The 24,718-nt window shown below is 44.8% G+C and overlaps 1 protein-coding gene across 1 annotated transcript; it reads left to right on the top strand.

Annotated features, from left to right (window-relative positions):
• Positions 1–11,770: 11,770 nt before the first annotated feature.
• On the top strand, positions 11,771–23,663 carry RFC5 (replication factor C (activator 1) 5, 36.5kDa). Its single transcript, XM_006865464.1, has 11 exons — positions 11,771–11,958; positions 14,000–14,064; positions 14,328–14,464; positions 15,814–15,893; positions 17,625–17,698; positions 19,656–19,815; positions 20,621–20,702; positions 21,067–21,196; positions 21,646–21,723; positions 22,654–22,708; positions 23,539–23,663. The coding sequence occupies exons 1-11, from the start codon at positions 11,897–11,899 to the stop codon at positions 23,633–23,635; spliced, it is 1,020 nt and encodes a 339-aa protein (XP_006865526.1). The 5' UTR covers positions 11,771–11,896; the 3' UTR covers positions 23,636–23,663.
• The last annotated feature ends 1,055 nt before the right edge of the window (positions 23,664–24,718 follow it).

The following is a 24,718-nucleotide window of genomic DNA, read 5'->3' as shown; positions in this document are numbered from 1 at the left end:
CATTCTGTGAGGCTGTCAGGTTGTTGTGATGCACAAAAGTATGACACCGGTATATCAAATACCAGCAGAGGCACTCATGGTAGACAGGTTTCAGTGAATCTTCCAGACAAAGACAGTCCAGAAAGCCAGGTCTGGTGCTCTCATACCCAGAAGTATTCAATAAAAACCTTAGGGAGCACAACTGAGATTGTGTCATTTCATTGCATTGGGTGTGTCATTGGGAAAGACGACTTATTAGCGGACAAATCATAGTCGAGAAACACAGGGTCAGTGAGAGTAAGGAGGGACTTTTGGTAATGTGGATTGGTACAACAGTCACAATGGTGGACATGCCAGAAATTGTGAGGACGACACAGGGCCGGGAAATGTTTCGTTCACTTACACATAAATTCTCTGAGTTGGAGTTGGTTCAATGACAACTAACAAGAAGAAGCTATTCAATCCGAAAAAGTTTAGGTCGGATGAATAAACTCCCTAGTTCTGATATTGGGAACTCCTGGGTTTCTGACAAGGGGAAGTAGTTGGGGCAGAGGGGGCAAGCTCTAAAAATACCAGAGGCTGTAAGGTCCCAATTGGTTGGCCTATGAAACTTCCAGGTCACCAATAATATGGTACCTTTCCTCTTATATCCACCTTTGAATATTATTGTAGCCTCTTGAGACTTTTTTCCTTCAAGTCCTTGATCTTTATTTAAACCAATTTCACTCATCTAAACATGTTCAGGAGAAAGACCCAGTTTGATTTTCTCCTGCCAGCATCTTCCAAAGATAGCCTCACATCCCTTTCCCTTACAAGAACAAGTCTTAAAAATAAACGAAGGCAGTTAGTGCTGTATCCAAAGCCAAGTTTGTTCCAACGCTGAGAGAAATCAAATCCAGGCCTCCTTTTCTCTATTCCAGTTTTCAGAGTCAACGCCTAAATTGGTTTGTAATCTCTGATCCTGCCTTCTACATGACTCCATGCTTTATTATCAAGTATTTACAAATCTGGTTCTGATTATACATGTACCAAAACTGTTGCTTCCTACGCTTCTATTCTCATTGCCACAATTCAGGTGAAGGTACCAGTTTGCCTTGCCCTTTATCTCACCAGGAAGGCTAAAATCCAGGCAAAAAGTGAAGAAGGAAGGACCACATGTTTTGCCCCATCATCTGTCCATGAAATCAAATCACCTTGTTTTGGGTTAGCCAACAGTATTTTGTTTTTAATTAGTTGCCAACATTTAAAAAATAGGAATTTCATATTTTAAAAATTCCAAATTTCTGGCTTCACTTAAGCAACATTCATTGCCTGGGTGATACAAATGGTTAAGCACTTAATTACTAACAGTTCAAACCAACCCAGAGGGTCCTAATGGAAGAGAGGCCTACCTAATGATTGGCTTCAAAAGGTCACAACCATAAACACCCTACAAAGCGTAGTTTTATTCTGAAACATGAGGCCACCGTGTGTCCAAACTAACTCTGTGACCGCTGGCCTGTCTGGACTTTTTGTTTGTTTTAGACTGGCAACATTTAGCTGCTATCCTTCCTGGCTCACTAGTGGTGTAGTGAACATTTGTGACATTTTCTACTCAAACATCTAAACTCTCCTATATTCGGGGATGTCCCCAATTCACATGTTTGGAGAGAGGTAGATGTCACTGCCCATTTGGTACCATTCCTCTTATGCATGTATGCACAGGCCCTAGAAAGACCCTTAGCGAGGTGGGTTGACACAATAGCTTCAAAAATGGGCTCTAACATTTAAAAAAAAAATCATCGAGATGGCGAGGGCCCACAACAATTTCTTCTGTTACATGTTAAATTGGCAGAAATTGGAGGCAGCTGACAGAAATACTGAGGTAAATCATGGACAAGAGAGAATTGGGGGATTCTAACAAGAAGTCCTAAATGCAACTTACAGTTTCTAGGGCAGAAATCAGGAGCAAGAGCAGTTTCCTTAATGGTTCGCTTCTTTGAGGAGTAACTTTGGTCGTGTTTTCAGCTGCATAGGTTGTCTCTGTTGTTGTTGTTAAGTGCCGTGGAGTCGGTTCCGACTCATAGCGACCCTGCATAGGATTTCCAAGGTGCGGCTGGCGGGTTTGAACCACCAATCTTGCAGTTAGCAGCCCAATGCTTATCCTACTGCGCCACACCAGGACTCCAGTCTGTCTAGCCCCGTCCATTTTCCAAGCTGAGTTCTCCAAAATCTGGTTATTAAATTCCTTTCTGCCTCAATCTGCCCTCTATAAATTTCGACCCCTTGAGGCAGGACATAATTTCCACCCAAACCTCATTATTTTTATCAAATTCCAGATATCCTTTCTCCTTCAAGTAACTAAACTTTGGTATCTGGATGTTGTTGTTGTTAAGTACCATGGAGTCGGTTCTTGGTATCTGGATGGATCCTATAAATTAGATTCTCCAGTGTGAGTCCTGGTGAGGCACTTTTGGATAAGCACAGGACTACTAATCACAAGGTTGCTAGTTCAAACCCACCAGCCACTTCTTAGAAACCCTATACCTTAGAAACCTTAGAAACACCTTGCGTTGATACTCGTGCCACCGCGCTGAACTACAGCGTAAGAATTCACACTTTTCCTTAATAGGCAGAAAAACTTCCCAGAACCCCCAGTCGACGTCCTGTCACATGTCATTGGACTGAATGGTGTCACATGATCACCACTTAAACCAATCAGTGACGAGGAGACTAGGATAGACAGGATTTGGAACTAGTCTCTTGCCGCTGTTGAATTTTTTTCTGAATATTAGAATCATCTGGGAAGCTTTTAAAAAGCCAAGTCCCTGTCCCACCCCCGGAACCCAGACTTCATTGGCAGAGTTATGCCCTTGGCAGTTTCTAAATCCCCCCAGGTGATTTTGCAGTTCTGATGTGTCGCTGTGGGTTAAGGCGCTGGACTGAAAAATCGTTCCAATCGCAAAGTGGGCCGTTCAAGCTTACCAGCTACTCCTCGGAAACCCTATACAGGATTGTTATGTGTCGGAACTGACTCCACCACGGCACTTAACAAAAAAACAAAGGTGATTTTAACATCCATTTAGGGTTGTGACTCATTTATCTAGTTCATTCCCAGTCCTACCTCCTGCCCGCTTTACAGGTGTGAATACTGAGATCCAAAGACATAACTTGTCCGCCAGCTGCTACCTATACAGGATCTCTATTCGACTAGACACACATTTTTACCCATGAGTGGATTCCGACAGGATAGAATTGCCCCATCGTTTCCAAGACTGTCATCATTATGGAATCACATTTTCCTGACTTCCTCGATGGGAGGTGCTGGTGGGTTCGAAACACTAACCTTTTAACTTGTAGTCAAGCGCCTAAGCGCTGAGCTACCAGAGCTTCTTGCAATTGTATAATAGTGGTGGCTGTGTGCCATCTAGTTGGTTCTGACTCACTGACCCTGTATAGCATTTCCAAGGCTGTATATCTTTATGGGAGCAGAAAGCCTCTTTTTACCCCCACCCCAACCCCCAAGGAGCAACTGGGAGATTCTAACCATTGACCTTGTGGTTACCAGCCCAACTCTTACCCACTAGGCTACCAGAGCTCCTTGGCAGTAGTGTGGTATTGGTGGTGGTTGTGTGTCGTGGAGTTGGTCCTGATTCACAGCAACCCTAGGTTTCCGAGCCTGTAAACCTTTATGGGAGCATGCTTCTCACAAGGAGCGACTGGTAGATTTGAACTGCTGACCTTGCAGTCAGCAACCCAGTATGTAATCTCCTATGCTATCAGGGCTCCTTTTGCAACCATGTTGTTTTGGTGGTGAAGTTAGGACACATAGTGACTCAATGGAGGTTTTCTGAGGATTAGCTAGTGAGTTTGAACCCACAACCTTGAAATTCTGGTCTAGTTTTTATCCTACATTGCCACCTCAGGATTTTGCAGCCGTGTATCAAAGTGAATATCATATTTGAGCACATCAGAATCCCTTGAGGGATCTTGTTACAACACAAATGGCTGGGCCCCATCCCCCAAGTTTCTGATTCAGTGGGTTTAGGGGATGCTAGACTTGAGGACACTTAACAACAACAATAAAGGGATAATTAGAATTTCTAACAAGGTCCCAGGGGAGGCTGATCCCCGTATCCAGAGACCACACTTTGAGGATTATTAGCAGCTAAGAATTTGGGCTGTGAATTCAGACTGTCTTGGTAAAATCCCGTTCTGTCCCTTCTACCCAGTGAGAACTTGGACAAATCAGTGTGTCTAGAAACTGGCGCCAGTGACTTGTTGCAGGGGTTGAATGGGCAGGCGCAGTAAATGCAAAGAAGCCCTGGGTAATGGGTTATGTCTGGAGCCGCCATCCACAAGGTCAGCAATTCCAGCCCACCATCTGCTCGGTGGAGAAAGATGAGGCTTTCTGCTTTCTTGAAGATTGTTGTTATTGTTAAGTAATGATGAGTCGGTTCCGACTCATAGCGACCCTGGCTAGGGCTTCTGAGGAGCAGTTGGTGGGTTTGAACCGTGGATTTAGCAGTTCAAAATGACCATTATCCTTCAGCACCACACCAGAAGTTCCTGTAAAAATTTTTGTTATTAAGTGCTGTTGAGTCGGTTCTGACCCACAGCGACCCTGTGTAGGGGTTATGAGGAGGAAGTGGTGGGTCTGAACCTCTGACCTGTGGCTCAGACTGATCTTTCAGTCTAGTGCTTTATCCTGCAGCACGACACCAGGATTCCCTGTAAAGAGAGTTGTTGTTGCTAAGTGCCATAGTAGGTTCTGATTCATAGTGACCCTGTATATGGTTTCCAAGGAGTGGCTGGTGAGTTGAACATCCAAGCTTGTGGTTCAAACCAACTTTGCAGTCTAGTGCATTAACTCACTAATTGTTGTTGTAAAGTGCCGTTGAGTCCGTTCCGACCCATAGCGACACTGTAAAGGGTTTCTAAGGAGCAACTGGTGAGCTTGAACCACCAACCTTGCAGATCAAAACCACAGTTGTTGTTGTTGTTGTTGTTATTTGCCATGGAGTCATTTCTGACTCATAGCAACCATGTACAGTGTTTCTGAGGCTGTAAATCTTTACAAATCCTATACAGGATTGCTGTGAGTCAGAACCAGCTCGGTGGCACACAACTACAAGGACCACCACAACTGACAAATGTAAATGTAAGCACTTGAGATGGTGCCTGGGCTATAGTAACTGAATAGTTAATTGCCTGTTATTTGTTTTTTCCCTGAATAATCATTTCCTGGGTGCTTTGTTTGAGCTGGAGTCCCTGGGTGCTGCTAATTGTCAACCTGCTTGGCTGCTCACCCAAAGGTTGGAGGTTCAAACTGACCCAGAGGCCCCTTGGAAGAAAGAGTTTATGATCTAGTTCCAAAAAATCAGCCCTGGAAAACCTCTGAAGCCCAATTCTTCCCCGACACACAGGGGTCTCCAATACTCAGAATCCACTCTGTGGTGATTGGTAGTGGTGTCCTTTGAGTCAGTCACCATCCCAGAGACCAGAAGTACAGTGGTGAGTAAGTCAAAACCCCAGCTCTGAGTTTGTAATCAACTCAGGGGACACACAGTAGATAGATAACCTTATAAATACAAATAATAGAGTGTTGTGATGCCGTAGGATCAACACTGGACTGCCAACTGAAAGGCCAGTAGTTCAAGCCCACCAGCCATTACCCAGAAGCCCTATGTTGATGTTGGTAGGTGCTATTGAGGTGGTTCTGCCTCATAGCGACCCTGTGCACAACAGACATCCTGTTCCATCCTCACAAGCATTGTTACACTTGAACCCATTGCTTCTGCCACTGTGTCAATCCATCTACTTGGGGGGTCTTACTCTTTTACAATGACCCTCCTCTTTACCAAACATGATGTCCTTCTCCAGAGACTGGTCCCTCCTGATAATATGTCCAAAGTATGAGAGACAAGTCTCGCCATCCTGGCTTCTAAGCAGCATTCTTTCAACACAGATCTGTTTCTTCTTCTTGCAGTCATGTTACTGACAAAACTCTTCTCCAACACCATAACTCAAATGCATCAATTCTTCTGTGGTCTTCCTGATTCAGGGTCCAGCTTTCACATGCATATGAGGTAATTGAAAAGACCATGGTTTAGGTCAGGAGCACCTTAGTTCTCAAACTGACATCTTTGCTCTTGAACACTTTAAAGGGTCTTGTGCAGCAGATTTGCTTAATACAAGGCCTTTACAGGGTCTCTACCAACAAGTACTTAGTTTTACAAGAACTTGTTCCGTATCGTGTTTTTAATACAAAGGCTCCTTTGCAGGACAGCTTTTGTTGTGGTGGTTGAATAAAATCCAGATTATGGCATATTCACACTAATCAATACTTTTTGTATTTTGTAGTGAGGAAACTTTTGAAACAAAAAACAGGATGACTGGGAAAGTATGCTAGAAGGGAGGAAGAGACTAAGGTGCTACTGTGCTGAATGCTTTTTGTTATTCATTTATGTACTTTTGAAACAATTAAGTGAAATTGTTTCATTTCTTCCTGACAGCCACCTTGGAGTAGGCATTGGAGAAGGAGAGAAGCAGCGGTCTGCATTATGAAGAAGGTACCCTGAGCAGGCAGTGTAAGTGCTGGCCTGGGTAGGAAATGGGGCGGGACACTGTCATGCCACAAGCCACATCTGACCTCCTTCTTGTGAGTCTTCAGGCAGCGGTCAGGGAACAAAATATCAAAATGTGGATCTATTGTTTCTCAACATACCCTCCTGACGGCGGTGTTTCTGAAGGTCGCGTTTCTCCATCTCTAACCCTTCTCCGAGGAATTCTGTGCTTTGCAAACATTTATGCACTCTTCATGTCATAACAGCAGTTCTGACATCCTCGAGGGACTCACATCATGTTCCTTTGAAATGTTCTTTGAGTTTGGGGAACAGCAACAACAAAAGTCTGAAGGGGTAAGATCAGAGCTGGTGGATGGGTGGGGTAAGGTTCCCCAACAAAATCTCAGAGGACAGCCCTCACCTATGATCCTCAAAAAAGAGGTGTAGTTTTGTGATGAGAACAAACAAACAAACAAAACATTCCTTGGTGCAACTTTCTTGGCCTTTTCCTTGCCAAAGCAATTTTCATTTCCTAAAACTTCTTCATAATAAACCCCCAGGATCGTCCTGTGTCCTTTGAGAAACGTTTATCAAGATGACTTCTCTGGAATTCTAAAACTGGTGGCCATAGCCTTCCTCTGAGCTGACCTCTCCGCCTTCAATTTAACTGTCTCAGCAGCGCCCCAGGGAAACCACTATTTTGAGAAGACTGTCTTCTGTGTGTGTGTTTTTTTTAGCACTGTGGGTTAATGTGCCAGACGGCAAAGCTGTTTGAACTGCAAAGTTGGCGGTTCAAGCTCACCAGCTGCTCCACGGAAACCCTTTACAGGGTCGCTATGGGTCGGAACCGACTCGATGGCACTTGACAACAACAAACAAGACTAAGACAAGCGTGTTACTGAGAGAATTTGTCTTGCAGCCAGTCACTGACTGCAGAGGCATGTTTAAACACGGTTTCTGTGGAATAAACCAGTGCATATATGAACTGGAACCCTCGTGGCAGGGTTTTTCATTTACTCTGATATTTGCCCACTGTCTTGCTCTTCTGTTCCTGAAAAATGAGATACAAGGAGAACAGCACTTTCTGAATCAGAACACTGCTGACCCCGCCTCACACCTCCCAATGCATTCATTCGGCCTTCCTCATGGATAAAACACTGCCCGATCCTGGGCCAACACTTTGTCATGGATCTAAGACATGTTGATAAGTGCCATCGAATCGAATCGATCCTACACATGGAAATCCTGGATAGACTTTCCAAGGAGCTGCTGCTAGGTTTGAACTGCAGATCTTGTGGTCCGCAGGCCAATGCCGATTCTACAGCGCCATACCAGTAGTCCAAGACATTCATATTTGCTGGGGAATGCAGAGCAGCCAAAAAGAAGAAAACTTGTGGAGATGTGGCTCAGAATCCCCTCACTACAACATTGATGTCAGCTCTCCTCAGTATCTTATGTTTTTAGTCCTTCCAGTTATATATATTAACCTAACTTCTTGTTGTTAGGTGCCATTGAGTCGGTACCAACTCAAAGCAACCCTATGCACAACACAACGAAACACTGCCCGATCCTGGGCCAACTTCACAATGGTTGCCACGCTTGAGCCCATTGATGCTGCCATTTTGCCAATCCATCTCGCTGGGGGTCTTCCCCTTTTTCTCTGACCCTCCACCTTACCAAACATGATATCCTTCTCCAGCAACTGGTCCCTCCTGACAATATGTCCAAAGTATGAGAGATGAAGTTTGGCCATCCAGGTCTCCAAGGCGCACTCTGGCTGCACTTCCAACACAGATCTGTTGGTTCTGTTGGCAGCCCATGGTACTTTCAATATTCTCCTCCAACACCATAACTCAAAGGCATCAATTCTTCTAAGGTCTTCCTTACTCACTGTCTAACTTCCACATCCATATGAGGTTATTGATAATACCATGGCTTGGGTCAGGCGCACCTTAGTACTCAAGCTGACATCTTTGCTCTCCAACACATTAAGAAGGTCCTGTGCAGCAGATTTGCCTAATGCAATACGTGTTTGATTTCTTGACTGCTGCTTCCATGATCCAAGAAAAATGAAGTCTTTGACAATTTCAATCATTTCTCCATGGATAAGAATGTTGTTTATTGGTCCAGTGGTGAAGATTTTTGTTTTGTTTACATTAAGATGTAATCCATACCAAAAGCTGGTCTTTGATCTTCATAAGTAAATCTTTTAAGTCCTCTTCACTTTCAGGAAGCAAGGTTGTATCATCTGCATATTGCCAGTTGTTAATGAGTTTTCCTCCAATCCCGATGCCACGTTTTTCTTCATAGAACCCAGCTTCTTTGATCATTTGCTCAGCACACAGGTTGAATGAGTAAGGTGTTGCACACCTTTCTTAATTTTAAACCATTCAGTGTTCCTATGCTCTGTTCGAACAACTGCCTCTTGGTCCATATACAGATTCCTCATGAGCAAAATTAAGTCTTCAGGAATACTCATACTTTGCAATGTTGTCCATAGCTTGTCATGATCCACATGACCAAAAGCCTTTGCATAGCCAATAAAGTACAAGTAGACATCTTTCTGGTATTCTCTGCTTTCAGCCAAGACCTATCTGATGTCAGCAACGATATCCCTCGTTCCATGGCCTCTTCTGAATCCAGCTTGAACCTCTGGAAGTACTCTATCAATGTATGCTTGCAGCCATGTCTGTATTACCTTTAGTAAAACTTCACTCTCATGGGATATCAAAGGTATTGTCCAATGATTTACGCATTCTGTTAGGTCACCTCTCTTTGGAATGGGCATAAATATGGATCTCTTCCAATCAGTTGGCCAGATAACTGTCTTCCAAATTTCTTGGCATAGATAAGTGAGTGCCACCAGTGCCGCCTCACTTTGTTGAAAGATTTCAATTTTTATTCCATCAATTCCTGGTGCCTTGTTCTTTGTCAATTCCTTCAATGCACCTTGGGCTTCTTCCTTCTTGATCACACGCTACTTCTTGAAACGGTTGAATATCAACCATTTCCTCTGTTACAGTGACTCTGTGTATTCCTTCCATCTTCTTTTGATCCACTACTCGTCTGTCAGTTTGTCATATTGTGGTGCTTGTGAGTTGCTGTGATTCTGGAAACTATGCCACGGGTATTTTAAATACCAGCAAGGTCACTACGGTAGACAGATTTCAGATGAGCTTCCAGAGAAAGACAGACTAGGAAGAAGGAGGGACGAACAAGTTCTGAATATTTAGAACTGAAAACCATATGAGTAGCATAGAAACACTGTCAGATATAGTGCCAGAAAATAAGCCCCTCAGGTTGGAAGGCACTCAAAATGCTACTGGAAAAGAGCTGCCTCCTCAAAATAGAGTTGATCGTGATGACGCAATAGAGTAAAACCCGTGGGAATAAAGCCCTTGGGACCTTCATTTGCTGATGGGCCACAACTCAAAATGAAGAGAAACAGCTGTAAACATCCAATAATAATCGGACATGGAATGTACGAATCTAAGAAAAATGGAAATTGTCAAAAATGGAATGGATTGCATAAACATCAATATCTTTCTTAGGGATTAGTGAGCTGAAATGGATTGGTATTGGCCATTTTGGATCTGACAACCACATGGTTTACTATGTCAGGAATGACAGATTGAAGAGGAATGGTGTTGCATTCATCATCAAAAATAACACATCCAGATCAGTCATCAGGTACAACGCTGTTTGTGATAGGATAATATCCATGTGCCTACAGGGAAGACCAGTTAATACCACTATTGTTCACATTTACACACCAACCGCTAAAACCAGTGAGGACGAAATAGAAGAATTCTACCAACTTCTTCAATCTGAACTTGATCAAACATGCAATCAAGATGTATTGATCACTACTGGCGATTGGAATGCAAAGGTTGGAAACAAAGAGGAAGAATCAGTAGTTTGAAAATATGGTCTTGGTGATAGAAATGATGCTGGAGATACCCTGGTAGAATTCTGCAAACTCAATGATTTGTTCATTTCAAATACCTTCTTTAGACAGCTTAAGAGAAGACTATACACATGGACCTCACCAGATGGAATACATAGAAATCAAATTGGCTACATCTGGGGAAAGAGACAGTGGAAAAGCTCCATATCATCAACCAAAGCAAGGAAGGAGCAGATTGTGGAACAGACCATCAATTACTCATATGCAAATTCAAACTGAAGCTGAAGAAAAGAAAACAAGTCCACGAGAACTAAAATATGACCTTGAATATATCCCACCTGAATTTAGAGATCATCTGAAGAACAGATTTGATACATTAAACACTAAAGACCAAAGACCAGAAGAGTTGTGGGAAGACATCAAGAACATAATACAGGAAGAAAGCAAAAAGTCATTAAGAAGACAAGAAAGAAGGAAAAGATCAAAATGCATGTCAGAAGAGACTCTGAAACTTGCTCTCCAGTGTGGAGATACTAAAGCAAATGGAAGAAATGAGGAGGGACAAGAGCTGAACAGAAAATTTCAAAGGTCAGCTAGAGAAGACATAGTCAAATATTACAACGAAATGTGCAAAGATCTTGAGTCAAAAAACCAAAAGTGAAGAAAATGCTCAGCATTTCTGAAGCTGGGGGAACTGAAGAAAAAATTCAAGCCTCAACTTTCGTTATTGAAGGATTTTCTTGGCAAATTAATCTAACTGGAAGCTGCTTTTTTCGTTTTCACTAAGGAGCTATTTTCTGGAGACTGGCTCTCTGAATTTTGTTGGGTGAGGGACACGGATTCCGACATCATGTAGGTTGGCATTGTTTTTCAACTTCAAAGATTAACCTCACACATAGTTTTGGGGCAGACGGTGTTGTGGACGTTTTTTCAGATAGATATCCGTATTCAAGAACTGTCCGTGTCTTTTAGAGTTTTTTCCCTTAGGTTTGTTTTTTGTTTGTTTGTTTGTTTTAAGCTCTGGTGGCATTCTGTTCCCTGAACGGCAAACGTTTTGAACCTTAGTGAAGTTGTCAGAGGATGATTGGAACTGGCTTTGGATTTGAGACCCTAATTTGTGACAATAATGACTGGCGGCAACAGGGGGCGGCCTTGGCTCTCGCGCTCCTTCGCTCCTAGGGCTCGGGAAGCCCTGCACACTTCAGAAAACACAACGCGGAACTGAAACGCCGAGGGAGGAGTTTGGTAGCCACCGCCTCTCGGTTACCTGGCAACCTGCGGTTTAAGATCGCAGAGAGGCGGGACCAAGAGAGGAAGTCGGAAGCGCACGGGAAACATCGCGAGAATTACGTTTGCGCGCGAACTCTAAGTGCGAGGGTCCGCGGAGTGGTAGCGGCTGTTTATCGTACTGGGTCTTGGGGGACGCGACAATCCCAGTGGACCCGATCACCTGCGTGTCCCATCCATGGAGGCCTCAGCTCTCAAGCAGCAACAACCCGTGGCGGCCAAGAGCAGGAACCTACCCTGGTAGGAGGAGGCCCGGCGGCCGCAGTGGGGAGGTGGTCGGGCCTCGGCTGAGCTCGCCCCTCTGTCCCCAAGCCCGCGGCCGGGGTGGACACTGAGGTTTACCTGGAGATTCCTCACACTCTGCCCCGCTCTGTTTAGAACCCAAACCCTGCGTCTCCAAATCTCGTTTGCCGCAAAAGAAAGCGGTTTTCGCACTGTGGTGACAGGACCGGGATTCGACCCCACTTCTGACACCTGCACAGGAACTCCACACGCAGGATCTCCTCTCCTTTTTTGACAACCAAATTCCTCAGTGCGAATACTTACCAAATCCTTACATATATATTAAACAAAACAAACACAAAACCAAATCCTCTGCCATAGAGTCGATTCTTACTTGTAGCTCCGTAGGGTTTTCAAGCATGTAGGGAACACGACCTCATCTTTTCTTTCGAAGAGCAGCTGGTGGGTTTGAACCATTGTAACCAACCCACTAACCTTAAACTGAACCTTAAGATATCAGCGCTAGAAAATAGGTTTCTGGTAATAACCATCCTACTTCTACAGATACGTCATGTCATACTGTAAAGACTGGGTGGATTGGGTTTCATTTGGAAAACTCCAAATCGCTCTTAATAATAACGTGCTCAATTTATTATTATTATTATAGTAAGAAACAGGAATCATACAATCAATTCTGGTAATCATTTTAAAACTTACAATTCAGTGAAATTAACATTAAGAATGTTGTGTAACCATTACTGCTCTCTAGTTCTAAAACTTTTCATCACCTCCAGTGTAAATCCCACACCTAGGAAGCATCCCCATTGGCAACTGTTAAACTTCTGTCTCTATGGTTTTGCCTATTCTGAATATTTCATATGAAGACCTGTACAGTATGTAATCTCTGATTCTCCTTTCTTTCACTTAGCATAATGTTCTCAGGGTTCATGTCCTGACATGTATTATCCTTTGTTCCATTTCACTGCTGAATCATATTCCATTGGGAGTCCTGGTGTGGCACTGTGGGGTAAGCACTGGACTGCTAATTACAAGGTTGGCAGTTCAAACCCAACAGCTGCTCCTTGAAACCCTATACAGAGTCACTAAGTTGAAACTGATTTGACAGCACTTACGACAATGGAGTCCTGGTGTGGCGCTGTGAGATAATGCACCAGACTGCAAAGCCGTTTGAACTGCAAGGTTGGCAGTTCAAGCTCACCAGTTACTCCTTAGAAATCCTACTCAGGGTCGTTATGGGTCGGAGCTGACTCGACTAACAATGACATTCCATTGTGTGCCTGTTTCCTATTGTACACTTGTCTGTTGATGCACATTTGGTATGAGTGTCATTTTGATTTTTCTTTGAACTAGTAGATGCCCATCAAGATGGACGTTATGAGTAGGTAGCTAAAAAGGTGAAATTAGAGTTGCTGTAACCTGAATAGCACTGATACTTTGAGCCAAGTACTTTGTGTGTGGAGGTGGTGTGCCATCGAGTCAGTTCCAACTCATAGCTGCCCTGTACAGGGTTTCTGAAGCTGTGAATCTTTATGGGAGCAGAAAGCCTCATCTTTCTCCCATGCAATGGCTGATAGTTTTGAACTGCTGACCTTGAGGTTCGCAGCCTGACTCGTAACCACTATGCTACCACAGCTCCTACTTTGTATGTATGCCCTGGTATGGCTTTGTGGGTTAATGCCTGGCCTGCAAGGTTGTTTGAACCACGTGTCGGTGGTTCAAGCTCACTAGCCGCTCCTTAGAAACCCTATACAGGGTTGCTATAGGTCAGAACTGACTCAATAGCACTTCACAACAGCATATGCATTATAGGATATTTTCAACAGCACCTACCGCCTCCCCCTCAAATTGTTACAACCAAAAAATATCTCCTGATATTGCCCACTATGCCCTGGGAGACAAAATGGCCCCTAGTTAAGAGCTGCTGGTTTATATTAAAACTTAATATGTTTTTATTTTTCTTCCTCTTTTCATAAAGATTTGAAAGGATTCTGTTACATGTAACAAAATGTTCTTGTATTTATATACTCAATTGTTTCAGGGTTGAGAAATACCGACCGCAGAAGCTAAATGATCTCATTTCTCATCAGGATATTCTGAGTACCAGTAAGTAACACAGGCAGTTGCCTTATCTTAGAAGGACCTGTGTACATTTCACAGTGATGTCGTCTCTGCTAAATAGTAAATTTGAGGGATTTGATCCAGTCTCATAGAATAGGGGTTTGAGCTTTGAGTCCTTCAGGTTTTCCATTCCTTCATCTGCTTGAACGTGGCATTGGGTTGAAGCGTCGTCGTGGACAAATAAGGACCAGAATCAACGAGGTGGTTCCAGGAGACTGATAATATCTCTCCCTCTTTCCATTCCTCAGTTCAAAAATTTATCAGTGAAGACCGCCTGCCACACCTGCTTCTCTATGGCCCTCCTGGAACAGGAAAGACGTCCACCATCCTAGCCTGTGCTAAACAGCTCTACAAAGATAAAGAATTTGGCTCCATGGTTTTGGAGGTAAATATGTTTTGTCTAATTGCACAGACACGAGATAAGATATTCTCCTTTGCTTTTTTCTGCATTGGCCCATTCAGTCAGGATTGGCATCTGTCTGCTAGAGGGCAGCTGGAACCAGGAGTTGGTCTTTGCTGTCCCTACTTTCACTCCAGCACACATGTGGTCGGTCGGTCACTCAGTGGCTGGCTGTCTCCCATGTTCCCCTCCAGATTCTCCACGTCTTCTTGCTCTGGGAGACTGAGTTATACTGACCACAAGCCTGTGTTCCCCCTGACTCCTGGTTGGGTTTGGCTAATCGGGGGCCCTAACAAGCTAGAGAAAGGAGGAGAATCAAGTGTGACCCTCTCGGCTTGCAGAGCACCACAAGCTGACAATGTCCTTACCTTATAGTTATTGTTAAGTGCCATTGAGTCAGTTCCAACCCATAGCGACCTTGTATGGGGTTTCCGGGGAGCAGCTGGTGAGCTGGAACCACCAACCTTGCAGTTCAAATGGCTTTGCAGTCTGGCGCATTAACCCACAGCGCCACAGCAGGACTCCTACCTTAGAGTAGGTTACCGCTATCATTCTCCTGCCCCTTCCAGGTTTGATAACAGGGTCCCAATAAAAGGAAAAACACAACCCTGCTATTGAGTCTATGTCAACTCATAGCAACCTGGTGGAGCGTTTCTGAGACTGCATAGTTATAGGGACAGAGCTGCTGATGGGTGTGAGCGTAAACAGTCCAGCGCCTAACTCTTCAGAGCTCCTTAGTGGGGCCCCAGTAGTCCCCAAGATACTGCATTTCCCCCACCCCACCAGCACCTTTAAAAATATTCTAATTCTCTTCAAACAATTGGAGTTGAGTGTGCCATCTGTTTACTGTGGGCTCTTCAACTTACAGATGATAAAAATACTCCTGTTGTCTGTTGCAAGGGAAAAAAAATGCCAACATAATTACTATTTAGATGTGGATTGTCAGAAGTTTGCTGCCACTTCAACATATTCACAATTTGGTAACCTCTGGGCTGGGCTGTGTTGTTGTAGGTAAAATTAGTATGTTGTTGCACTTGCCAGAGGTACCTGCAGTGACTGGGCCAATAAAAGATTCCTTTGATAGATGGCTGGGAGAGCATTTTCATAAAGTGCTTTGAGAATTGAATGGACATGTAGTGAGTTTTGATGTTGCACTACAATTGTGTGTGTGTGTGTGTGTGTGTGTGTGTGACTAATGATGCCTTCTTAGCTGTCATTAGTTCCAGAGACCTAACTCACTGAACTGGATTGAAGAAAAGATACACATAAACCAAGAATTGATTGATGGCACACCAACAGGCTTTTTACGTTTACCTTCTCTCTCCCACATTTAGCTGAATGCTTCGGATGACCGAGGAATCGATATTGTCCGAGGGCCAATCCTGAGTTTTGCTAGCACAAGGACAATCTTCAAGTAAGAATTACTTGGATTTTTCTCTCTAGAGGTTGTTGTTGTTATTATATACAGTACAGGGGGGCTTCCAAAAGTTAGAGAAAAATTCCATTCTTCTTTAATTCCACTTTTCCCCAAACTTTTTTATGCCCTCTCCTATTTATCTTGCATTAAAAAAATACTTTTAAATTATATCTTTATTTTATAGCTGAAAGATGTGAGACTGAGAGCAGCTAAGATGAGAGAGTATATTGTGAATGAATGGTCTCTTAAGTAATCGGTGGGCAATGTCTGAAGGCCTCTTTGGTACTTTACACTGTCTGTCCAGTTCCTCCACCCAGGCTGCCACGACTGCTTTCTCATTCCTTGGTTCCCCTCCGACTTCCAAACTGATGCACCAGCCAGTCCACCCGACAGTGCATCTGAACCCACCCACGGCTGTCCTCCTCCGGGGGACTCCCCTAGGGTCAAAGGCACCCTTTTCCTCATTTGGATTTCTGCAGCTGCTTGCTACATCTTTTGTCCTCTAGTCAAGGAGCCTCGGTAGGATAGTGGGTTACACATTGGGGTGCGAACGTGGAACAGTGGGTTAAGCATTCGCTTCACAAGAGAAAGATGGGGCTTTCTGCTCCCCTAAAGATTTACAGCTTCAGAAACTCTGTACAGGGTCGCTATGAATTGGAACTGACTCAGTGGCACACCACCACCATGACCACCTTCTAGTCAGTCATTTACCCTCCCTTCACCTTCCAGCCCTAAGATCTATCCAAGAATGTTTCTCTTCCTGTGAAGACCTTCTCTTGACTTTTTATACCAGCGGTTTCATACACTATTTATCCTTCTATGATCGATTTCTTTCACTCACAGAATGCCCTTCCAGGTCTGTAGAGATTTTGACCTGTGAGATGATACAGCTCAGTGTTTAAATCCTCCCCTCTATCAGTTTATCCTAAGAAGCTCTGGTAGCGTAGTGGTTAAGAATCGGGCTGCAAACCTTAAGGTCAGTGGTTCGAAACTACCAGCTGCTCCGCAGGAGAAAGATGAGGCTTTCTACTCCCGTAAGGATTTACACCCTCAGAAACCCTGTTACAGGGTCGCTATGGGACAGAACCGACTCGACGGCACTTAACTACAACAACAACCAGTTTATCCTGGTGTGGCCCTGTGGGCACTGTGATAAAGCACTGGGCCGTAAGGTAGGTTTGAACCACAAGGTTGCTGGTTCAAGCTTACCAGCTGCTTCTTGGAAACCCTATATATGAGTTGGAACCAACCACACAGGGTTCCAGGGAGCAGCTGGTAGGTTTGAACTGCAGACCTTGTGGTTAGCAGTCCAGTGCTTATCCTACAGCACCACACTAGGACTCTAGCAAGTTATTTAGCATTGAACTTCGTTTTACTAGTTAACTAAGGACTTTCTGCATTCTAAGGCTGAGCTAGTTTGAAATGAAACGAAAATGAATTAAGAGGGGCATGCTTTGTAGGATGGTTATAAAGAGATGAAACACAAGCATGGATGAAGGGGGTGGAAAAAGTCATAGGAGACTATGCAAAGCAAGGAAAGGGTGTCAGAAGATACAGTGTCACCCACCAAGGGTCAAGGGCATGCTGAGGCAGTTCCTTTCTCCTTGACTACACTTGTCTACTGTGGTCAGACTTTGGGAAGGACTCACGTGGCATGTGAGGAGCTGAAGGCTGGCCTGGCAGTTGAGAGCGGCAGAGGTCTTTACCAGGTACTCTTGGTTCTCCTAGGAAAGGCTTTAAACTAGTGATCTTGGATGAAGCTGATGCTATGACTCAAGACGCCCAGAATGCCCTGAGGAGAGGTAAGCTGAGCTGGGAAGAACGTCTGAAGGACACTGTTTATATGTTGGTTTGTTCCATCCCCTGGCCCAGAGAGCTCTCTCTACTTTTCCCCAAGTCTTCCTCTGCATGGGGGGGGCGGGGGGCTCCTCTTTGCTCAGCATGACCACATGAGCACTGGTGTTGGATCCCCTCAGCGGGACTCATTTCCAGGGCTGAGAATTGGTGATCATTTGGAAGGAATGGAAAGTCTTTCATTCCTAAATGTGTTGGGTAGACCCTCTGTTCTAGCCTTAGATACAAAATAACTGGGTCAGTAATGCCTGAAGTTTGCCCCACAGAAAGCTGGCCTTTCTTCACTGCTTACCAAAAGGGTAATTTGTTGGGGAAGGGAGAGTATCCAGTGTGTTTGTCTCAGCCCCTGGAGAGGCTTACAGAGGGTCGGGGAGCAGTGCAGTAAAATTCTCCAAAAGGACATGGGTGGTATTGTTAGATGCGATCAAGTCAGTCCCAACTCAGAGACCCCACGTACAATAGAAGGAAACCCTGACTGGTCCTGTGCCATCCTCACAATTGATGTTGTGTTTGATCCTGCCGTAGCTACTGTGTCAACAATATCTCCTTAAGAGTCTGCATTTTCACTGACCCTCTACTTTGCCAAGCATGATGCCCTTCTGCAGACATTGGTCCCTCTTAGATAACATGCCCAGAGTATATGAGAGAGTCTCACCAACCTTGTTTCTGTTAAGCATCCCAGTTCTACTTCTTTCAAGACAGGTTAATTTGTTCTTCCAGCAGTGCATGTATTCAGAATCTTTCACCAACATCCTAATTCAAAGGCATCAGTTCTTCAGTCGTCCTTATTCATTGTCCAGCTTTCACATGTATATAAGATGACTGAAAATACCATGGCTTGGGTCCAAACCCAAACCCAAATGTACTGCGATAGGCTTGGGTCAGGAGCCCCATAGTCCTCACAGTGACGCCTTTGCTCTTGAGCACTTTAAAGAGGTCTTGTGTAGCAGATTTTCCCAGTGCAATCTGTTGTTTCTCCACTGTTGCTTCCATGAGTGTTGATTGTAGGTCCAAGTACAATGAATCCTTAACAACTTCAGTCTGTTTATCTTGGTGTTACTTTTTGGTGCAGCAGTGAGGATTTTTGTTTTCTTGATGTTGAAGTGTAAGTTATACTGAAGGCTATAGTGTTTTATTGTCATCAGCAAGTGATCTAAGTCTTGTTTGGTTTCAGCAAGCAAGGACATTGGTAATCACCCTTTGAGGATGCTGAGGATAACTGGCCACGAGAAGAATTTTGGGATGGCTAAAGCACAGGTCCTAGGATCTCTCCATCCTAGCAGTTTTGGCAGCCTTTCTTTGGCTTCTTGTTCTGTGGAGGGACTGTCAGTCTGGGCATCTCCCAGAGTGGAATACCGGGTTCCTACTAAGTGAAACTGGTGTTCTAAGCAATTCTGAATTCAGGTTATTGCTCTCTGGAGTGTTCTCTGGCTTCCTGAGGATGCTCACTGTAGACTCTGCAAAAAGCTGTCTGTCTCCATGCACAGTAGGTGGAGCACCGCACCAACCCTCCAATTCTTTGCAAAAGGACAGGAAGGCTGGGCCCCATATTTGAATGGGATGAAATGAAAAGAGTGCTTGAATCCTGGCCAATCCTAAAGAAAAGGAGGCATTTGTGATTGATGGGGTGGAATGCAACGGTCAGAGTAATGGGATCGTGGCCAGTTCTAAAAAAGGAAGCCTTTAATGAAATCTTGCAGAGGGAACGTGTTTGTCAGCCTTGAAAAGGGGGCGGTTGACCCCCAATCCTGAATACCCCAGTGGCACCCTCTTTAGTGGCAGGCAGCCTGCACACGTGTTTGCCTCCTTTCCCAGTCTTTTCCTATACTCCCGATGTGGGTTCCTGTGTCCCCTGAAGAATCGGGATGGACTTAGACCTGACGTCGTTTCATTTCTCCTTGCCAGTGATTGAGAAATTTACTGAAAACACCCGATTTTGCCTCATCTGTAACTATCTGTCGAAGATCATCCCCGCCTTGCAGTCACGGTGTACAAGGTTCCGATTTGGTCCCCTGACTCCTGAGCTGATGGTCCCCCGCTTGGAACACGTTGTGGGAGAAGAGAAGTGAGTACTCTGAAAAAACAGCAAAGTTAAGGGTGTCAGGAGTAAGGTGTAAGGTAAGTGGTTGAACTGATGCCCTTTCTTCTTTAAATGAGGTGGCACAGGGTGTGCCTCGGGGTCTGTTAGCTGAGCTTGTGTCTTCTGCTGTCTCCCTCTTCTTCTTCCTCAGAAAAGTCATCTGGTTCTTTTCGGGATTTTTCTTGATTCCACCCTCCTCCCCTGGAAATGGCCCCAACTGCCTCCTACTCTTGTGTCATTGGAAACTGCATGTCACTGAGTCCCTTCTGCTAACATGATTCTGCTTGCTTTTTGGACTAGAAGGGATGGTTCAGAGGCTTTGCCTGCAAGTGGCTGCCCAGACCTACAGCTGGTTTTGAACACAGGGCTATGGTATTGGGATGGCCTCACCAAGAGATTGACTTGTATCAGTTCCTCAACACAGTAGCACTTAGTCTTAAAGATGTTGAGTGGACCGTCATTGCTTAGGAGCCCTGGTGGTGTGATGGTTAAAGTGCTTGCTGCTGACCCCAAGGTCAGTGGTTCAAATCCACCAGCTGCTCTGTTGGAAACATGAGGCCATCTGCTTCCATTAAGTTCTGCTCTGTTGCTGTGAGCTGGGATCGACTGGGCAGTATTGGGTTTGTTGTTTGCTTGCCTGAAGCCCGAGTCCTTACAATCTGCTGGGAGTCCTTGGTTGGATAGATCAGGAGAGTGCCCACTGCATTCTTCCTTCATTATTCCAGCTCATCTGGTTCCCCTGGTGAATGTGTGCCTTCTCCTGGGTTGGCTGACTCCTGTTGTCTTTCAGAGTTGATATAAGTGACGACGGCATGAAAGCGCTTGTAACGCTATCCAGTGGCGATATGAGAAGGGCACTGAACATTTTGCAGGTACAGTCTTCCTTGTGGCAAATCTTGAACGACTGCCTGGAAGTTTTTCTGGAAAGACCCAAGTGAATTTCTGGTATAGAAGGGCAGTGAACATTTTGCAGGTACAGTCTTCCTTGTGGCAAATCTTGAACGACTACCTGGAAGTTTTTCTGGAAAGACCCAAGTGAAGTTCTGGTATAGCCAAGATGTCACTTCTGAAATCCAGCACACACACACACACACAAGTGAAGTTCTGGTATAGTCAAGGTGTCACTTCTGAAATCCAGCTCACACACACACACATACACACACACACACACACACTCCTGTTGCTGCCTCAGCAGTTTCAGCTGTGACAATGCCATTCTTCTTCCCGCCCGCACAGAGCACCAACATGGCCTTTGGGAAGGTGACCGAGGAGACTGTGTACACCTGCACGGGGCACCCGCTCAAGTCAGACATTGCCAACATCCTGGACTGGATGCTGAATGAGGACTTTACCACAGCCTATAGGAGTATCCTATGCCAGGTCCTCCCAACAGTGGGCTGGGGCACCCCCAGAGCACAGGCTGCAGTCAGCACCCACCCCTTGCTGGCTTGTCATGGGAGCAGGGTGTTTGGAGGTGGAGTGGGTTCTTTTCTCAAGTTCGGCCCAGCTTGAGGCAGCCTCCCTTACAGAAGCAAACCCAGCCCTCCGGCTGTGGGAGGGAATATGCCTTCATTTAAAGTGGCCGGTGGGACTCATTTTGCCATGAGCTGAAATACGAGCTGTAGTGGAATGAAGCCTTTTTGGGAACGCACTTGGCTCTGTTTTCTCTACTGGAGAAACTGGATCTTTCAAAAAGCCCGTACTGAAGAATCAGGGCCTACTACGAACTCAAACTGTCTTCATTTTGTGTTCAAAATCCTCTGCAATGTATCTGTTCAAGAACTTGTTCCCTGTGCCTTAACTGCTCTTCTCTAGATATTACGGCTTTGAAAACACTGAAGGGGTTGGCACTGCAGGACATCCTGACAGAGATACACTTATTTGTGCACAGAGGTAACTTCCGTTGCCCCTAGGAGGGTGGGGGAGCTGTGGAACAGGTGGCAGACTTGAGACTAAGGGGGATGAGAAAGGGAACACCAGCTTCACCCCAAGAAGCAGGGATGCAGCAGCGTACATCTGACCCATTTTTAGTAGTTCTCTCTTGCTGCTGTTGAAAACTCTATTCCTAAATGCTCCTTAAACTTTCTAGAATTGCTGGGAATAGAGTACAAAGAAACTTCTAAAGGCTAACGTTTCCCCGGGGTTTTGTATTTTACAGTGAAAAAAATCTTAAATTTTTTTACATTCTTCTAGAATGTTTTACCCAAAAGTAGAAGAGGGAGGAGGAAAGCCTGTCTTCATGGAAAGCAAAAGGAGTCTTCACTAAGCCTCACACTTGCTTGTGTGCCTCCAGAGAGCTGGTTCTCAGCTGGGGAGCTCACAGGACTCACCTTGAGCAGTTCTAGCCACCTCTTAGGGGGGACTTGGGCAGCAGTGTTGTCTCAGACTCCCCGGCTCTTCACAGCTGGCTAAAGTGCTCACTTCTACCCCAGATTCTGGGCAGCTCAAACCCCACTCTGCCCCTTGATCGTGGGAGCCGAGGATGAACTGATTTACAGTCAGTTGTTTTTAAAACTGGGACAGCAAGTGTGAACTCAGCTTTCAAGCTGTGAACTTGCTATCCCATTTGCAGAGCAGTGTCAAGGAGTTCCTGGCCCTTACAGTCTCTTTGGAAGCTGGTTTCTTTGTGTTTTCTTTTGTGCTCTATACTATGAAGAATCACAGCGGAAAACTAACTGCACCATCTGTGCTTTCTTAGAAGTGTGGTATCTAGTGATAAGCAGGGATGTCAAGAGAAGTTCAGTGTCGGTGGGCTTCGGTGGTAGGTTTTGATTTTGGGATGGATTGACACCCCTTGCTCATTTGATTCTGTTTTCTCCTCAGTCGACTTTCCATCTTCAGTTCGAATACAGTTATTGACCAAAATGGCAGACATCGAGTGAGTATTAATTTCCCATCTTTTGTCCTTTTTTGTGTCTTGGGCTTTTAGTACTGCTCCTTTGCTTCTGTTGTTCTGTTTCAAATCGCTCATCAACTATGTAACCTGGTTCCTGGCGGTATTACTGAATGAGACGTGGGGGAGGGAGTCTCTTCAAGAACCGAGTCAAAGACTGTGGTCTCTCTTTAGACATGCAGAGCATGGCTCTTGCTTACTTGGAGCATTCATTTGTTATCAGGGAGGCCTATCTCTGTCAGATTTCAGTGTTCGACATTAGGTCATTTGGGGACGACCAACCATCCAGATGTTAATAAGGCATTTTGGCATCCTAAAGCATATTGGGGGAAATAAAACATAAACCCAATTTTCCACTTTGCCCAGTTCAGTAAACACTATGATTAGCACCAGTGGAGCGGGCAGCTGTCATTGAAGGAGACACAGCATTGGGTTCCAATGTGTCAACACAGGCACGCTCATTTCTGTGAACCTTTCACCACAGCATGCATATGTGATTCTTGCCTTCAGCGGCTCTTCAGACTAGACGCAGCATCATAGATGTCAGACACAATGCCAGCCAAATGTCTTTATAATCCTGAACTACATCAATTCTATCCAAGCACTAAGAACAGAGGGACCTTGAGAACACCACTGATAGCTGATACTTATTCCTCAAGAGTCTGAATCATGTTTAAAAAGCTGTGTGGGGGGGCAGGGAAGAAGGTAAGAGGACACACAGAAGCTGTTCAGACTTTGATCCCTGATGCTGCCTTGTCAGAGACATCCATCTCCTTGTCGTGGGCTGTATTCTCACCTCCTGCTCCATCTCTCAGGTACAGGCTTTCTCTCGGCACCAATGAGAAGATTCAGCTGAGCTCCCTCATTGCTGCCTTCCAGGTTACCAGAGACCTGATTGTTGCGCAGGCCTAGATGCCGGGCCTGCCCACCACACTCTTCTAGGTCCAGGGGACGAAATGCTGCCCTGCACCAAAGCGATGAAGCCCCAGCCACCCCAAGTCTTAGAAAACACCATTCCAGGCTTGGGTGGGCAGACTTTAAAAAGTACTGTGTTTGAGGCATTTTGGAGTTGGGATGGACAAGACCATTCTCACGCACTGCTGTCTTACTAGGTTGTGCACTGGTCTTCACAAAAAAAATCTGTCAGCTTTTACTGAGATGATGTGACAGGAAACTGGCCTTAGCCCATTTTGGTTTGGAACATATGGCTTACAAGTTTGACATGGTCCCTGTGTTTTCAACTCTAGGTAAACAAGATCTTCAAAATCATCTCTATAATCTTGGTACTGTGTCTGTACGTACTTAAGGTATGGGCTAAGACTAGTCTACTCTTATAAAATAGATAACCATTCTCTTACTTTTAAAATGGGACTTGATTTCTCCTCTCACAGAGTTATCCGCAGCTTCTTGGGGTAGACTGGGAAACCCAAATCTCCTTTAAGATAAAGCAGAGTTAGCCATTCAGCTTTGCCACCTGGGCCAGTGGTGGTTCAAAGCTCACTTGTTTATTAACTCAGGGACATAAGAGATGAAGCCCGATGCTAAACCTAGAACTGCTAAAATTACTGGCACTTGTGTTCAAGTTTAGCAGTTTATTCATACAGCAGTTTCACTGCATTTATGTTCATTCTTCACAATTAAAAGGAATATAAGGTTTGCTTGTGTCAGAGTGATGTTTCCTTAGCCAGTTACGATGCTAATGTACTCAACTTGGACTCCATGAGCCATCTTCCTTTCTGAAATCACAGAATGCACTTTCTGCAGGAGGTGTCAAGAGTCTCTGGAAAGATGGGTTATTCTCCTCACATGTGGTTTGCTATCATAAGGCCAAGTGGGGCCGCACTAGGAAGGCATCTGGGGGTCTCGGGCAGTACAATGCCACATTTCAAAATAACCATCACAAGCCAAGTTTGTTCATTCCCAGCTGTCTTGTATTCCTTGTTTTAAGAAATGGGTTGTGTTTTTTTGTTTTTTGGGTTTTTTTTTCCATAATGG

Source organism: Chrysochloris asiatica, unplaced genomic scaffold (assembly GCF_000296735.1).
Source record: "Chrysochloris asiatica unplaced genomic scaffold, ChrAsi1.0 scaffold00078, whole genome shotgun sequence".
In the NCBI taxonomy this organism is placed as follows: domain Eukaryota; kingdom Metazoa; phylum Chordata; class Mammalia; order Afrosoricida; family Chrysochloridae; genus Chrysochloris; species Chrysochloris asiatica.
Note: the sequence above shows the minus strand (reverse complement) of the source record. Positions and strands in the feature narration are given on the sequence as shown.

What these genes read in the sequence shown, in the direction of transcription:
- RFC5 (XM_006865464.1), top strand. Translation starts at nt 11,897, where the DNA reads ATGGAGGCCTCAGCTCTCAAGCAGCAACAACCCGTGGCGGCCAAGAGC. An exon ending in AAGAGCAGGAACCTACCCTG is followed by an intron (nt 11,959 to 13,999) that starts GTAGGAGGAGGC and finishes CAATTGTTTCAG; the next exon opens with GGTTGAGAAATACCGACCGC. An exon ending in AGCACAAGGACAATCTTCAA is followed by an intron (nt 15,894 to 17,624) that starts GTAAGAATTACT and finishes TGGTTCTCCTAG; the next exon opens with GAAAGGCTTTAAACTAGTGA.